This window comes from Battus philenor, unplaced genomic scaffold (assembly GCF_028537555.1).
Source record: "Battus philenor isolate CCGP_79_NKW_IND1 unplaced genomic scaffold, ilBatPhil1.0.hap1 SCAF_22, whole genome shotgun sequence".
Taxonomy (NCBI): Eukaryota; Metazoa; Arthropoda; class Insecta; order Lepidoptera; family Papilionidae; genus Battus; species Battus philenor.
Window position 1 is genome coordinate 10,535,680 of NW_027181685.1, and position 17,231 is coordinate 10,552,910.

General features: G+C 32.3%; 3 protein-coding genes across 3 annotated transcripts in view; 1 reads left to right on the forward strand and 2 right to left on the reverse strand.

Annotated features, from left to right (window-relative positions):
* Nucleotides 1-538: 538 nt before the first annotated feature.
* On the reverse strand, nt 539-3,969 carry LOC137923762 (centromere/kinetochore protein zw10 homolog). Its single transcript, XM_068767028.1, has 3 exons — nt 2,408-3,969; nt 1,597-1,800; nt 539-1,017 (listed from the first exon to the last, which is right to left on the reverse strand). The coding sequence occupies exons 1-3, from the start codon at nt 3,918-3,920 to the stop codon at nt 539-541; spliced, it is 2,196 nt and encodes a 731-aa protein (XP_068623129.1). The 5' UTR covers nt 3,921-3,969.
* A 294-nt stretch (nt 3,970-4,263) lies between these two features.
* LOC137923857 (uncharacterized) lies at nt 4,264-8,444 on the forward strand. The gene is made up of 6 exons (XM_068767139.1): nt 4,264-4,322; nt 4,447-4,658; nt 5,253-5,305; nt 5,645-5,743; nt 6,737-6,837; nt 8,345-8,444. Exons 1-6 carry the CDS (start codon nt 4,264-4,266, stop codon nt 8,442-8,444), a joined length of 624 nt encoding a protein of 207 aa, XP_068623240.1.
* A 2,419-nt stretch (nt 8,445-10,863) lies between these two features.
* The window catches only part of LOC137923613 (hemicentin-1-like), a 45,670-nt gene continuing 39,302 nt past the window's right edge, over nt 10,864-17,231 (reverse strand). The window contains exons 41-46 of the mRNA XM_068766831.1: nt 16,583-16,669; nt 15,680-15,773; nt 14,781-14,894; nt 13,258-13,386; nt 12,170-12,295; nt 10,864-11,183 (exon numbers count right to left, since the gene is read on the reverse strand). Coding sequence (XP_068622932.1) covers nt 11,071-11,183; nt 12,170-12,295; nt 13,258-13,386; nt 14,781-14,894; nt 15,680-15,773; nt 16,583-16,669 — 663 coding nt within the window. The 3' untranslated portion in view covers nt 10,864-11,070. The remainder of the gene's footprint in view (nt 11,184-12,169; nt 12,296-13,257; nt 13,387-14,780; nt 14,895-15,679; nt 15,774-16,582; nt 16,670-17,231) is intronic.

Sequence of the window (17,231 nt, forward strand, 5' to 3'; positions counted from 1 at the left end):
TGAAAATATCCGTACTCTTAAAAATAATGTTTAAAAAGTAAACTCTAAATTAATACCTTTCGTGTGAATAGACAAATTCCAAATATCTAATGATTTTATTTACAACAATTGTTCAAATGTCAATTTAATTCATGGCTCACCCTGTACTATTCACCAGTTTCCATCAAATGATTTTACTTCACCTTTCATAAATTATTAGGAACTTGTAATTGTTTTAAAATTACCGTTTTTAATTTCTAATTAAATTTAAGAACATAGATGATCATAAAAATTAAGATAAGAGTAAACAAAGTGATAATGTACCCAGCATCATTATTTCAAATTAACGTTGATTTGGGGGACAATTACATAGTTCCCCAATAATAGTATAATCTGTTGTTTCTGAAAATTAGGGTAACTAAATGAGACTTTGGTCCCAACAGTGGATTCATTTTATTTATACAAATCACTACTTTCAGTAAAGAGCATTTATTTTAGGGTGGCTTATTGTAAAGAAGGATATAAAATAATGCAAATAAAACAACAACCAATATTTTATTTACTGTATTTCTTTTAATATTTTAAGCCTGTATTTATCATCAGGAAATCTAATTTTGACAATCTGCCTAATTTCTTCACATACATAGTTTTGAGATAACATCTCATCAGATTTCCAAAGCTCCGTGATTTGTAGTGGCTGAGCTTTTAAAAGCTGCGACATTTTTATGAATTTAATCCAAATGTTTATTTTACTGGCCAGTTCAATTTTTTCTACAAACAATGACTCAATTTCAGTGACTGTGTCTTCAAACCGTTGAGCTAACATGTAAACCAGTTTCTCACAAGTTGGTTTGCTATTGGAGAGCATTCTGTCTAGCATTGCTTGGCATAGTGCTTGGACCAAAGTGCATATTGAAAGCTCGTACATGTGCAATGGCAAGATATTAAGCCAGCTGCTTTTTAAATCATTCATTAGGTTTAAGGAGCTATTTATTGCAACATCAAATGTTTGGTATGATTCATGTGTCCATGGTAATTCTATAAAAAACATTAAGAGTATTTTTATTATGTATAATAATCAGTGGTAGCGCAGAGATAGAGGACTGAGACTTGCAATCTTATAAGTCACACTTTGTGCATTAATTATATAGGTTTGACACATCTCATAAAGAAGTTTCCAGAACATAGGTAGCAGCATCCTGTGTATCATGATATCATACTGCCATCACCAACTGCTCATCGTGGCGATTTTTATGTATCACCCATAAATATTTTTTGGGGAGGCCTATGCCTTGCAGTGGTCAACTATGGGTTGAAGTGGCAAAATAATAATTGAACTATCTTTCATTATCAATCATATGTATAAAAGGTATTTATAAAAGAATTTTTGTTTGAGCCACACCTACATTTACATTTACACAGCATGTAGTTAAGTTGAATTGAGATAATGTAGCGACCTCCTCTAAGAAATTGATATAACGAAAATGTTAGTAAAACCTTTTTTAATTCAAAATAATGCTGTTAATTAAATTACAAGACTCAAGTCAAGATCAATACATTCTTCATATTTTGAAAATACTGCCCACAAGCAAACACTTTTAAATATTATATTCTTACCAGTCTCTTCAATTTTCTTTGTAATAATATTCTTCTGAGTTTCTAGGTAAAGAGAGATTTTTTCTAGACCAACAACTCTTAGATCTTGAATAGACTCTAGAAGTATTGTTGTAAGAAGATCGGCTAAAGACCAGGGTAGAATATTTTTCCATGGCGGTCCTAGAAGACTGTGTGCCAAGTAATAACAGTTGTTGAAATATAGAGCTGAAAATATAACATTAAATTCATTTATTTACCACTTTCATCATGATTTATATGCTATTTGAAATTTAGTGTAAATTTATTTATTATTGTAATATAAAAAAAATTTTTTTTGAGTCAGAGGAACCTCTTATCATGAGTAAACTATTAAGTAATATTTTTACATTGTGACATGCTTTGAAACTATAAACCTGCAAATAATTATGGCATGCAATTCATTTAATTTTTTCTTATTACTATCACATAGAAGTAAATTATAATTTAGTTAATAAATAGGCAAAAAATAATGAAAAATTATAGACAAAAGGTACAGTAGTTAGAATTATTTTTTTGAAGTCATAAAGAACTATTATTATAACTATTATTTATTGGCTAAAAGCTTTCTTTAATAGAGAATTTAGGCCATAATTCAGTATTGTATATTAGTTGATGTTAGTAATCTTTTTTAGTTTTATTTTTTGACTTTTTAACAATGTTTTTAACACAAAGTGTCTTACCAGCCAAATACTCTGTGACCGAGAAAAAAGTCACCGAGCTACAATCTTTAAATTAATTTATTACAATTTCCATACTTCTTAAAAGGAACACGAGATAAAAATTATTTACTTGCCTATATCCAAAGAGCAAAATTCCAAATTAACTTTAAATTTTTTAGGTACTAAACATTGATACATCACTGCTATATCTTTTATATAAATAATTAGTTGTCGTCTGTACTTTTCAGGCAACTTGATGCTTTCTTCCAAATGTTCAATTATTAGAGAAATTATTTTCTGGACATTCTGAGATATAACACATTTTGGAAGGAATATTGGGTTGTTTAATCCCCATGAACCATCTTCACTGTTATGCACAAAAGTGGAATCAAAGAGAGAGTCATTTGGTACTTGAGAATAATTTCCAGCAATGAGGGTTCCATGTGATAGACTCTCGCTTAGCAAGCTTCTAACATCAGAGAGCAGTTTATCACATTTTTTGCTGTACAGTATACACTCTGCATCATCTATGTATTTATTAAGCGGAGATTCACTGGCCTCAACAAATTTTAAATCAATTAAGAACTTGTTGAAAGCATCTAACTCTAAAACTATACTTTTGTAGTTGTCATAGCTACTGTCACATGAAGGTAAGTTGTTTCTGATGCAATCTTCAATGACTTTGCTAAAAAACTTTTCTCTTATTGAATCAGCAAACACTTGAATAAAGGTTTTATTATTTTCAAACTGTATTTCCAGTGTTGATTTCAGAAAATCAAAAGTTGCAGTTAAATTGTTAAATATTGTTTGAAAATTAGGTGTTTTTGTATCATTTAAATCTATTTTTATATTATACACTACAGCCCCTAAATGATCATCTGTATAAATTTCACAATTATATCTTATAATATTATGAAGTAATTTATCAATGAAGAAATGTGAAAATAGTCCGAGCTCTGCATTGAGCCTTTCTGTAGCTTGTAATGACTTTAAAACGTTTTGTTTAAGTATTGTATCATTTTGTTGAACTGATAATGAGTATATAAGAAATGAGTAACTCTTCTTCTCCTCCCATGTAAAAATATCTTCCCATTCTATGCTGAGTTGAGCAGCATACAAAGCTAGTTGGTTTTCTGCTTGGCTGTTAAGTGTGGCGAGTGCTTTGCTGGTGTTACCTTCAAATTTAAGAGAAGAAAGTTGTTTTCGCAAATTCTTAATACTCAATATAGCATCTGTGTAGTTGTATCTACCAAATTCATGATTGGCATCATTGAGGATATCTTTTCCTTCGACAACTATGCAAAAGTTATCTAACGCCTTCATGGCATTTTCCAATTTCTTACAAGAGTTACAGAATTCTTCATTGATAGTTTCAGATTTTCCTTCAAGTATCTTTATATCTTTTGAAATGTGCTCGTAATCTGAAAGGATGTTGGATTTACGATTTTGATAGTTAAGTTGTTCTAGGCTTTTTGTGGGTGTGAAATTGCAATATGTATCTATGAAATTTTGTTGAAGGGCCCATGATAATAACTGTACTCGTTCTGTAAGATCTTTCACGTTCGGCAGTAGTGCATCTCTCTGTTCCTTAACATTTTCTTGTAAAACTTTATCAGCTTGATGTATAGCTGCACTCAACAAAGTCATATTTCGTTTGTAATAAACTTTACACTATTTCTCGAACTCCAATTCAAAATTCAAAATTCGAATTGTAGTGACATACCGACTTTTATTAAGTGCACAGATTAATAAAATAACTCATTTTCCAAGAATCGTGAATTAAAATGTTATTCAACTTTTTAAATACATAAAAATAATTTTAAATTATTTTGCTTTTGTTTTTTATTTTTGTGAAAACTAAATAAATAATATTCACACTAAAAATTGAATCGTATCAACATTGGTTGCTGTCGATTGTTAAATCAATGAAATAATTAGGACCAAAAATTCTCAATAGTTACAAACCGAAAGAATTTATTTCAAGTTTAACATGAATGATATTGAAATTGAAAGTCTTAAAAATGAGCTGGAACATGAAAAAACTTGCAGGTATCATATAAAAATTATCAGAAATTACAAACTTTTTTAAAATTTTTAAGATGTTTCAGAAATATCTTTTAATAATTCGAAATCTTATTTCGTGTTGTTAAATATTACATTTTTCATAAACCAGAGAAGCTGCAGCGTGGCAGAATACTGAGCTAGAGAAACAAATAGTTTCTATGCAGGAAGAGCTTCGAAAAAATGATTATGCTTGGGAAAAAGACGAAGATTTGAATAAAGAAAGTGCTAGACACAAACAGTTATTAGATGCTATCGAAACATTAAGAGGACAGCTACCAATTTTAAAAGAAAGAATTAAAAACGCTAAAGTTTGTGGTCCAGGTAAGCCACTCGTGTTTGTGTTAGATATTTGTTTGAAGATTATTTTGTACTGTATTCGTCGCAGTTAATACCACAAAATTTAATATAAACAAGCTTAGGAGGCGTACACATGGAAGCAAAATATTTATCAGCATCCCTGTTTGCACGACGCGGACGTGTTCTCTTTCCTTTATTTTCCGTTAACCATTTATGGGCCATAATCCGTGTTTTTGAACTGATTCCTATTTTAACCTTTGATTATATAGAAAATGTTAATTACAATAGTAAAAATTCCTTCTAAAATAGAGTTAAGAACATTAGCTCTATTTTCAACAACAGATAAAAAAATCTATTGTTTTCGACCCATATCAAGATTTTCTTCTCTTGGTTTGTGTTTTAACATATATTAATTATTATATTTCAAACAAACTTCTAAAATACCACATGTAATTTTATGAGAGCACGTAGATAATTATATTCCTATCCTTTAGAAAGATGACAATCGTGTACGAGAATCCTTGTCTTACCAATTATAATATACATATTCGATACAGAAACATTTTGACACCCAGAAATTTTTTAAAATTGCATATGAAATTTATCTTACTTTTACAGATTGTAAATTAAAACATGACGATCTTAATATTAACCTGGATATTCTTACACCGGTAAGTATTTTGCAAAATTCAACTGTGTCCAATGTATAAAATTAAAATTTTTACAGTCATAATTTTGTTTGAGTATAAATTAAAAAATGAATAACGTTAGTAAATCGCTCGATTCGAATCAAAATAATCGATTTTTTTAATCTCGTGATAAGTGAGCAAATATAAATTTTGAATATTTTATATTGATTATATACCTTGCAATTATTGTTTTTAAATGAGCACAATATTAATATTTTTCATAATATATTAGTAAAGTTTAAAACGAATAAATGAAGGAAGTAAAATATCGATATTTAACTTTTATGGAGAAATTTTAAAGGTTCCTTCTAATATTTTCAGGCGGAATTGTTACGCACAGTAAGAAGATTCGAAAGACTCAAGACTGATCTAATAAGTACTCTTCGAAGCAAGGAATGGCGTTTAGATTCAGAGTCCAAGGTATTTATTTATGATACAGATTCTAATATATTGACGCGAGAGCGTTGTAAAATCGTCTAATTGGTGAAAACTGATTATCGGGGCGAAGGTAAATATTTTGCATGTATCTGATTGTTAAAAAGTAATTATCAAAGGTGGAAGAATAATTGTAAATCTTATTGAAGGTGTGAATAATGACATATCGACGGCACAAAAAAGAAAAAGTGGTCACTTGAACCGCCAGAGCTTTCGAATCTCTCAAGTCGTTGTTACGCTGTTAGTTAGATAAAAGATTTAAAGAAGTTTTTTTTTTTTTTAATTAAAACTTGTCACCTCCCAAAGCTACCATGAATCGAACTCCACAGTAGGCCATCGCGTTTATTTGTGATGGAAGCATGAGCTTAGAAACTGGTGGGCACTAAAGAGCTCTTTAACTATGAGTTTACGGAATTCTATTTTCAAACTCCTGGATTCTAGAATATTCTTATTTCAATATACTTCATATTATTCTTCATACAGCATTCAAATTGGTTCTATTATTGGTTATGATGAATTAATTCTATGATGTAAATATAAAAAAAACTTGATTAAAAACTAAAAATATCGAAAATATCTAATTGATCCAGGCGTTACCTTGCAGAAGTTCATCCTAACTAAGAAAGGGCTTTAAGTCTCCGCTACTTCTCTACGTACACCACCATTTCTGCCACCGATTCCACCACCATATCTACCACCATGTTCAGCTAATGTTAACCTACGTAACTTATCTGATTGAACTAAGTATTTATCATAAGCTGCCTGTGAAGCGAAATCTCTTGCCTTGTGGTCTAAGATTCAAATTCTACATTGTGTAAATAAAACACTTAAATATTAGTCTCTTTTTTAAAAATATCGAACTCAAACGTGTTTTAATGTTTATATTTTGGATGACTTTGTCACGCAGTCTAAAAGGTTGCCGTCCCCTGTTAAGGGCAAAGTCAAATTGGTGCAAAACTTGTAATGATTTTATTTCAGTTGTTCGTAAGAGTGAACGACCAAAGGACTTACCTGCAGAACGAGCTCATGATCTGCCACAACAACATAATGCGCCTACAGCGAAATGGCTCCTTTTGGCAGTAAGTAATAAATAAGAATTGGGAATAATAATAAGTTATAATTATAGTGTAAACACAATTTAAGAAATTAATGACACATAATTGTCACTCAGGCTGTGCTCATTAGTTAATATATATCCATTCCGTCTCCACCCCCCTGAGTCGCTTTCCCAATGCTGGGGTTGTGATTTTAATGATGCAATAATCTCATCTCTTATGATATTCCTCCATCTGTTATGGTACCGTGTACGGTCTCAAAGACATTCATGCTGAGAATGCGGATTTGGTCAGACCAGAGCGAAGGTTTACGCCCCCATGGTCTCTTACCTGATATGCATTTTTGAGAGCTCCAGTTTCTTATTCATCAGTCCGTAGAACATAGATTTTGTTGGGTTCATCCTAGGGCTGATATGTATTGTAGATTATGACAACACGAAGTCCAAAGTAGATGTGTGTATATTGATCAAACTTAGCTCATATGAATACCGGTTTTTAAACTATGAAAACTTTAAAAACCATCAGCCTACAAGGCGAAGTATTGCATAGCGCTCTCTTTCGACGTAAATATAAATTCCCCTGTTGGATGCGTCGCTGATGATGACGTCTTGTGCGCTGTCCATGGGGTGCGTAGTTGTTTACACCAACACCACACCTCAAATGCATCGATACGTAAAATATTATATGTACACCAATACCTCACTTTGCGTCATGGTTACGTTCCAAAAAAACACGACGCAAATCGAAACGCCGGAAAGTGAATAATTAAAATAAGATTGACTATAGCAAACCATGTAAAGATCGAAGATAGGTTCCAAGGGCACAAAAATACTAGTTTTTAAAAAGAAAATTGAACAAAAGTAAACATTTAAAAAACAAAAATAATATAACTCTGCCAATAAATAAATTGGATGAATATTTACCTTTTTTGTAACCAGAAACAACGCGTAAAATTTTTTATAAATTTTTTTAAAAAATTTTTAGAAAAAGTACAATACACAACATTATAACACACTACGTAATTGAAACTGAACTCTAAAATTAGTAAAACAAAGTGAAAATAGAACTGTATTCAAATTGTGTTGTTTTTAATTAAAAAGGTAATCCCCGAGTCTTGATGGCATGGCGTTATTAGAAACAAAAGTGTTGCCATCTTTTAGAAAAAAAAGAAAATTAAAAAAAAATTAAAGATTCGAACCTAAAACAACGCAACCTCGAAAATCTAATAGCGCACAGTAAAAATTAGTACTAATTAAGCAACGACGCGACTTCGAAAAAAACGCAAAACGAAACGTCGTAAAGCGAGTTATTGGTGTATTACCATTAACACTGACAAAATAATATTCCAATTAACCAATGTGAACACGGCTTTCTATTTGCTTTTCCTGCCTCTAATTGTAAGGAAAAGCGTTTTCGTAAAATAAATTATTGTAACATATTTTAGTGTGATCACTTTATACAGAACGATTGGAAATGTGTGTAAAAACAACCAATATAATTATACTCGTGTACTTTTGGTATTTCGTTCCAGGAATATTCCCCGAAAAAACGACGAGAGAATTCTGGACCCAAAGCGAGCGCCTATAAAGAAAATATTCTGCAACGACCGTCTTCCTCCCATCGTTACATAGTTTATATTAATAGTAAAATTACATTTGTAGATTGTTATACTTAAATGTCATGTATAAGTACTGTTGAATTAGCACAACTTAGATATAGATTAAAAATGTCGTTATTTTATTAAAAAATGATACTCTGTTATCCGTGTGGAAGAAGAGAACTGGTACCATTGGCCCACATGTGTACCATTACAAAGACTCGGCAATCATAATCATCATTTCAGCCGCTGAAAGGTATAGGCCTCTCCCAAATATAGTCTTTCCGAATTTGAGACCGCCAAACCTAAGTCAATTAGTACAATCGGATTGAAGTCATCGTTATTTCAGCAGTAGAACATCCACTGCTGGATATAGCCCCCCCCCCCCCATATTTTCAGGACCGATTGGAAGCAGCCTGCATTCAAAGTCTTTCGGCAACCTTAACAAAATAGCTTGTTTATGAAGGTAGAGGTTCTACATTGGTGTGTGGAATTTTCGCTGTAGAACCAGGGGCGGCTCTAACTCGTGTAGCACCCGTGTGCAACGCAACCCTAGCGCCTCCTAGACTTGCCGTTATAACTATTAACTTTGCCGTCGTAACAAGAAAGTTTTTTCATATCTCAACAAGCTATTTTATAAGTAGATATAGCTTACAGTATGTTATTAGTTACGGCCTTTCTTCTTAAGACGTCAGAATAACACTCATTGTGTTTTATGCCTGTAGCACATCTCTGTTGTGAAACTAAGCGGCTAACCGCGATAGTTCATGCTTCGTTTTGTGTTTTAAGTTAGTAAGTAAAGTAAATAAGCGAAATGTATCGAGTTTCTGTTTTGCTGCCGTGAAATAAGGTTTATTTCAAGTTGAAACAAAATGTTCGAAAAAGAAGCCAGCCATAGGGCGCTCGCGTTTGATAACTGCCGCCGGCGGGCCGCTTATGTCATATCATTGGTGTACCATCATGGTCCAAGACAATGCTCTTAGCTGTCTCAGGGAGCGCCGCAGCGGCCCATGATACGGCGCGCTCGTGTGCATTGCACACCCTGCACTATAGGTTAAGCCACCCCCATGCAGAACCTTTAGTTCCCAGCGGCTATCAGTTCCGCGCTGTGTGGCCTCTTATTTTCTTTTGTAGTAAATAATATTGAATACTGGTGTTATATATTTTTCAAAAAAAAATTTAATAAACTAGTATATGCACTGCTATATGCACTTGTTGGAGATTTTAATGATATACAAATATTTTAACCAAATTTAAAAAGAAAACGATGCAACCGTTACATTGTGAACTGTAGTCTCTTCAAAATGCCTAAAAATTAAAAAAAACTATGTTTCTAACTTCACAAATTTATACATTAAACGTGTGTGTGATGAATGAATGATATTAGTTTGCTGTCAGCATCGGTGTTATAGTCTGTGCTTTCATACCATGCCGTATATTTTATAATCTGTTTCGCGGTTTACTTTTATGGTGAAATGTTTATGCTATTATCAATGTTTTAGTAATTAAATAATCACTTAGAAAATGCATGTAATCTAGTTTTAATTATCGCATCGCATTAAAAATTAAGAAAAGTTTTTGTTATTGTTTTATTTATAAAAAAACCAAAGTTGTATATTTTTGTAGGTTAATTTTTATACATCGAATAATCGTAATCAATCTAAATTTATATTTTCAAAACGTTCTTAAATTTATCTTTACATTTCAGGCATAAATTTTTAAACAGAAAAATCTTATATTTTATATTAATTCAAAAGGAAAGAAAAGTATTTACTATACATTTGGTTTTATAAAATATCCGTCCGCACGCTGTTTCGGGCACGAACAACCCGTAAAGAAAATGAAACCTCTTTAAATAAAATCAAATTACCACTGATTTTTTAATGTGCTTTATTAATACTAGCGACATAATATCAATAAATAATTCCGTAAACGCAAAAGCAAAAGAATTGCCTGTCTGAATTGTCAGTGGCAGCTTGTCGTTCTTGTAAACGACCTGTTGGGTCTGAAACCATCTTGAATGGTGATGACAAGCCCGTAGACGCAGGGTTAGTAAGCTTCCCACTAAGTGGACAGACGACATTGACAAGATTGCGGGATATCGCTGAATGCGAGCAGCGCAAAATTGTTTATTGAGACCTATGCCTTGCAATAGGCGTCACTTCTAGTTCACGGACCCCTCCGCTTCGTGAACTCAGTACCGATGAAGCTATAAAAGCCTTAGGGCTAACAGGTTTAACATCAACAGAGAAAAACTAAAGCAATAGGCGTCCATTAGGTGACATGATAATGATATTAACTCAAAGAATTATTTCTTTTCTTTAAAAAAAAGTAATTTCGCTTATTGGATATTAAATTAAAACAACATTTCTTATCATTGCATTTATTCTTTAAATAAATTTACATTAAAATATACCCTATCATACATTGATGTTAATAACAATATCCTTTTCTTCTTTCTACCAAACCGAAAACAAAATTTATTTATAAATAGTACTTAAATTATTCTATTTACAATATTTATTTGACACTTCATTCAAATTACAGATAAGACAAAGTTAATTAAAGCTCTGTAATAATTTAATCTATGTAAAAATAAATTATACACCACTCAATTGTTTATTTAAATAAATATTTTTGTCTATGGTCGATAGCTTACCTCAGTTGTATCTGGGATTTTTAATGTATTTCGTCGGGAACTCGAAGGAGGCACTTAAATATTCATCAGTGTCAGGGTTGTCGTTAAATGGAAGAGGTGTCTTATATAATGGAGCTATGGAAAAAATAAAACCAGAATTAATTGTTAATTGTTCTATATGTCGGCGTGACCATGTTGTAAAAGCATTTCGATTTGTAAAATTATTTATTTATTATAGGTTAAACACATGTTGGACAAAGGTCAATGGTAATTGTGTTTTGTATCTGAACCAAGTATAGAGAGGGCTATACAAGAGAATACTCTAGGAGATCGATTAATTTAATATGAGATCCGTAAACAAACGAAAGTAACCACTTAGTCCAAAGCATTCAAAGGCTAGTTCAAATGGCTGTTGTCATGCCACAGAAGGCACCTGGAGCCTTAAGATTCTCGAGTTGAGGCAACCAACCGGCAAGCGCAACATAGAACGTCCAACTACAAAGTGGACAAACAACTTTTGATAAGTTGCTTCCTAATCTCCTTATTGCACGTCTATGGAAGAGGTATTTGTACTAGAATGAACATCGTACGGCAGAAATTATGATGTTGTTTAAAATAAATAAAACCTTTGTGTAATCATGATTCTGTGGGATTCTACCAAGGGCCGGTAGATCTTGCAGGTAATAACAACAAGAAGTCCGAAGTAGATTCAAGCTTAGCCCATATTTATACCGACTTAAAATTACGTTGAACTAATAAAAATCGACGGCCAATCACAAGTCTATAAGTATTGTAGAGCGCTCTCTTTCACCCGATGTATTAGGGGGACCGGAAAGTAATGTCGCTCTTTCTTAAGTTAAATTCACACGACCACATTTTTAACAGGTTTTTAATTCTAATCAACAATATATTCACCTTCGTTATTAACAACCTTTTGCTATCTAGTATACAAATGTTCAAAGCCGGAGCGTAAAAATCAATCGGTTTTTCTGTAAAATATGTCGATAGAAACGACACGACTTTCCCGTTCCCCTAATTTATAAAGAATTTCTGTTGAATTCTCCTTTTGTATGCGAAGCTGACCACGATATAATGTAGCTTCTATAATTCATTGTACTCACGTGCAACACAGTGATGTCGGTCAATGTGTAGTCGCAAATGCCTTGGGCACGCACACACATAACCACCAGCCACGTTCACACACGCATACTCGCACCCGTGGATACTCTGCTCGCACTCGTTTATATCTGCGTATGTTGGAAAGAGATAAATGTTGTGTTGTATCTAACATGAAATACATATTAAAAATAAACAAGCCTTTACAAAGTGAAAAATATTTAATAATGTATGAATTTACAAGTTCTAAACGGTGATGTTTCTTGATTATATAATTAAATAAACCTAGTAAGAATACCATATATTTATATTAATGACGATAATAGATATATTTTTTAAAATTAACCGATTTCGAAGACTTGCCTGATATAAAACGATTTCTTAATATTAAATAACTTCACAGATTATAACGTAAATATCTTTGATTCAATAACAAGAATATGATTGATAAAAATAATGAGAGAATCTAATCAAAAGTTACACAGTCAATAGTTAAAACGTCATTAAGCTAAGTTATTGCAATTAAGTTATCCTAAGTGAGTCTGTAGAATTAAGCAATATGGGAACCGGAGGACTTGGCAAAGAGTAATCGTATCAATGATGCAAAACCGTAAAAAATCTTTGCAAAACATTTTGTCCATATTATATGAGTAATTAGGTAATTTATGCTAATTAAAAAATATTGTTACAAATTCATTGAATAATATATTGATTCGGAAATCAAAACTGATTCAGAATGTGTCATAAATATTAAAAACGTGCTATTGAAACGAGCGAAAACGTTGTCATGTTTTAGGATTCTTTACTTTAAATTCACAGATGTTATTCTTTTTTCAGATTTTAGTAGTAAATGATACTCAAATTCTAATTGAATTTTCTTTAGTCAACATAGGATAGGTTATATCTCTTATTAACGTAAAGTTTAGTCTACCACCTAAAAGAATAAAACCTAGCTAGGATGAAATGATAATGAATGATTGAATACACATGTATGAAAAATGAATGAAAGAATGAGTGAATGAAACGCATGGATAGATTGGTTGTTGACTGAGTGAGTTGATGAATGATTGGAAGTGGACTGCGTGTAGGTTACCTAGGCAGCGCTGGCCTGCTCCAAGTGCCCGGTAGCCTCGGGGACAGGCACAGCGGTAGCCCCCCGCTGCGTTGACGCACAACTGCGTCGCGTGGCAGCGGTTGTTTGCCACCGTGCACTCGTCTACATCTACACACACAAGACACATTACTTTATTCATCTCCATTAATATCATATCGGTATAATATGATAAGCTAGCCCTTTAGATTAATTACATGAAATATTCTTGTAGTTGCTGTGACAATTTTCCTTTCGAAAGGTACCTAGACAGTGTTAGTTAATTCTCGTTTTTGAATTTAGATTCGAGGTTACAACGTAATGCACCGTTATTAATAGTTTTACAGTTTTTTATGGATCCCCCTCGTATACCCATCCCAAGGAAAGAACAGGGTCTTGTGTTAAATATTTTCTTTACGTTCTTATTGTTTTTTTTTTTCTCTGCTTTACAATTTCATTCATTCGTCATCTGTTTTTCATCACAATATCTTACATTCTCCTGGATTACATGTCTTCTTATACTATATACATTACTACCTCTTTTTTGTCGATGTTATTTTTATCCATTTACATTTTTTAATATTTACTTTTAGTCCTTCAACGTGCTGAATTTATAGTTAGTTAGTTAGTTATTTTTTTTATTATCATTATAATCATCATTTCAGCCGTAGGAAGTACACTGTTGGATATATTTCCAATAAGACCAGTTGGAAGTTGTCTGATTCCAGCGTTTTCCCTACTTTGTGGATCTTACGTTGTACGCTGGGCTTGCCGGTCCGCGATACAGATAATTAAGGCTCTGACGGCCATATGTCCTGCGCACTATAGTCTACCCACTGCCACTTCAATTTTTTAATTTAAAAACATCTATATTAAACCTACTCATTTACATATCAAATTTAACTTTTAAACCTTGTTTACGAAAGATTTATTAAAGAACCAAAGCCTATGCACACCATGGGCAAGGGTCCGCGTGATAAGGCCTTGGTTTGGACTGTCACACGCCCATAATATGCGTTTAACGTATGGTTGCACAGACTTATTAAGACTAGGGGCCACTCGGGCAAATCATGAACTGATGGCGGGCCGGCCGCCAGAAGTATAGGTAATTAAAGATAATAAAAAATTGATAATAACTTATTAAAATTATTCTGGAATAGAATTCAATATTTTTCGATTGTATGTGGTACGAGCCGCGGTCTGTGCATCCATGGTTTAGCGTTTCGACACAATGGCGCCCAAGAGTGCCGAAACTCAACTCGGTCGGTTATTACCTAGCTGACACTATTACCACTTCGAAAAGTGTTTGGTTGGTAGAGGAACTGGTGAAGAAACCCCAGCAACGCTTCTACTTAGAATAATCGGAAATTGTCTTATTGTTGTAGTATCGTCGGGAACTTGTCCCAGCCTCAGAACGACACAGAAGCGACGTTTGATTATCTACAGAGATAATTAGTACTGCTTGTGGCACTTACCATTAGTGAAATTGAAATAGTAAAAGTAATATTACATAATGTAAAGCTTACCTTCACATGAGTCATCGACGATATTGTGCCGAAAGCCGGCTTTGCACGGCCCACGTTCACTGCCATCTAAATTCTCAGTCACGTTCACGTGGTAATAATCGCGAGATTTCGTGCCTGAAATGTATTAATATATTTTGGAACTTACACGGGAACAAAATTTTCGTAATTTCCAGTAAATTTGCTGGGTAACATACTCGTATGTTATAAGATATAATATCAAAGTTTATGGAGCCCCGTTCACTTAAAGCTAATTTTAAACATAAAAACCGTTATTTTTTAGCTGCATTCAAAACTTTTTAACTCATGTGTTAAGAACTCTATGACGGAACGCTTTCATTTCGAACGGGGCCAAAAGATGGCGCTAATATGCGATTGTCTCGCACTATCGTTTGACGTTGCGCTGCTTATCCATATATGACACTACGCGACTAAAAAGACCCGGGATGAATCAAATAATAACAATCTACGAAGACTCGGCATAGTATATACGCTAGTATAGTTACTTTATGGTATTTATAAATCGTTAACCCTTAATAGCCTGATTTACGAAAGTGATTTTTTTTAATATAACTGTGTTTGCTTGAGGGTCTAGATGAAGGGAAAAATAGATGTTTTTTAAATTTCGTTGGAAAGAATATTATACAACAGTAAAATTCGTACAGCCAACCTATAAAAAAAAACTAATAGTAATGTGAACATTCGGTTTAAAAGATTGGTATCAAAATTGAAAAACTAGGTTATTAAGGGTTAAGAGAGTAATGATAAAAGTATAGCAAAGTTCTGAAATAAGCTTTACAGTTTATAACAGAAAAAATTACGATATTGGCGGTTAAATATCATATGCTAAATTCATATTCAATCTCAATGTTCAGAAAATAATAAATTTAAAAGCGCTATACTTCTAGGGATGTATGGTTCTTCGGTGTCCATCGATCTTCTATAGTCTACGTCATCAGGCTGCATCTCGATTGTGGCCTCGGGTAGATAGCCGTCCTAAAAATTTGAACATTTGGATAATTAAAAATAATATTAAAACAGTTGCATGTCAGATGAACACCAACGTCGTCTTTTTAAGTATTAAATATATATTATTATTAATGGTAATTCCTTACTCGATTTCTGTATATATATATATTTTGTGTATATGTTCTTGTGATATATCTTAATAAAATGTATATGAATTTAATCGAAATATGCATCATTATTCATATCCCTTCTGTCACTTATTATCCAAGACTGACGCGAAATTGAAAGATTTTTCTTAATTGGCAATAATTCAAGATTAAATTATAATTTATGTATATTATATTAATTAAAGTATACTTATATGTGATGTTGAATGTCTCAACATTATGTCATACAACAAAGGAATAATAAATTGCGAAAACAAATATAAGTTAGTATTATTTTTAACTCCAAACCAAAATGGCCGATTTTAAAGTTGCCAGTATTGAGAATCTATAAATTAGTATTCAATGGTTACACTTAAATAAAAATAATACGTATGTTTTGTTTTAAATTAAGTTACCACTTTTTAAAACTAGTAACCGAGAGAAACTAGTCAGTAATATGGCACAAGAAATTACAAAAAAAAATAGGCAATATTTTCAATTTTTTCCAAAAGTCGACATGTACAACATTTATTTATTTTCCTAGAAGACAGAGCTATATTTATTTTGTACTACTCATCGATTACTGGTGATAAATATTTTTGGTTTAATGTCAAAAATTTAAATAATAATTTCCTTACTTAGATGTAAATGTAAATGCATAGCACTTAAAAATATATTTCTTATACTCACAGTTTCGTTACTCTCTTGACTGCTGTACTCTTCGCTGGCGGGTCTCCATCGCGGTTCGCATTTTGGCAAGTTCTGACATTTTCTAATCTGTGGTTAAATAAAAAGGTAATAAAGATTAATTTTTAAAATTTTCTTTGCCGTCAATTAATGTAAAAATCAATGTTACCATAATAAATACTCAGCGTCATGATACTATAGTAAGAATAACATTTTTAAAATTCATATATATACTTAACCCTTAATAGCTTAGATTTTCAATTTTGATACCAATCTTTTAAACCGAATGTTCACATTACTATTAGTTTTTTTATAGGTTGGCTGTACGAATGTTACTTTTGTATAATATTCTTTCCAGCGAAATTAAAAAAAAATCTATTTTTCGCTTCATCTAGACCCTCAAGCAAACACAGTAATATTAAAAAAAATCACTTTCGTAAATCAGGCTATTAAGGGTTAATAAAATTAATTATTGTTTATTCTCTGTTCATACAGACTTTGTGCTGTCAAAAGTTATTCATATGTCGCAGTTCAATATAAAAAATTAATGACTGTAACATATTTCAGAGTGATTAGTTAATACAGGTGATGGTAAATGGGGGTGGTGCTTTAAAGCCGTCAAATATATATGAATGTATGCATGTATGTATAC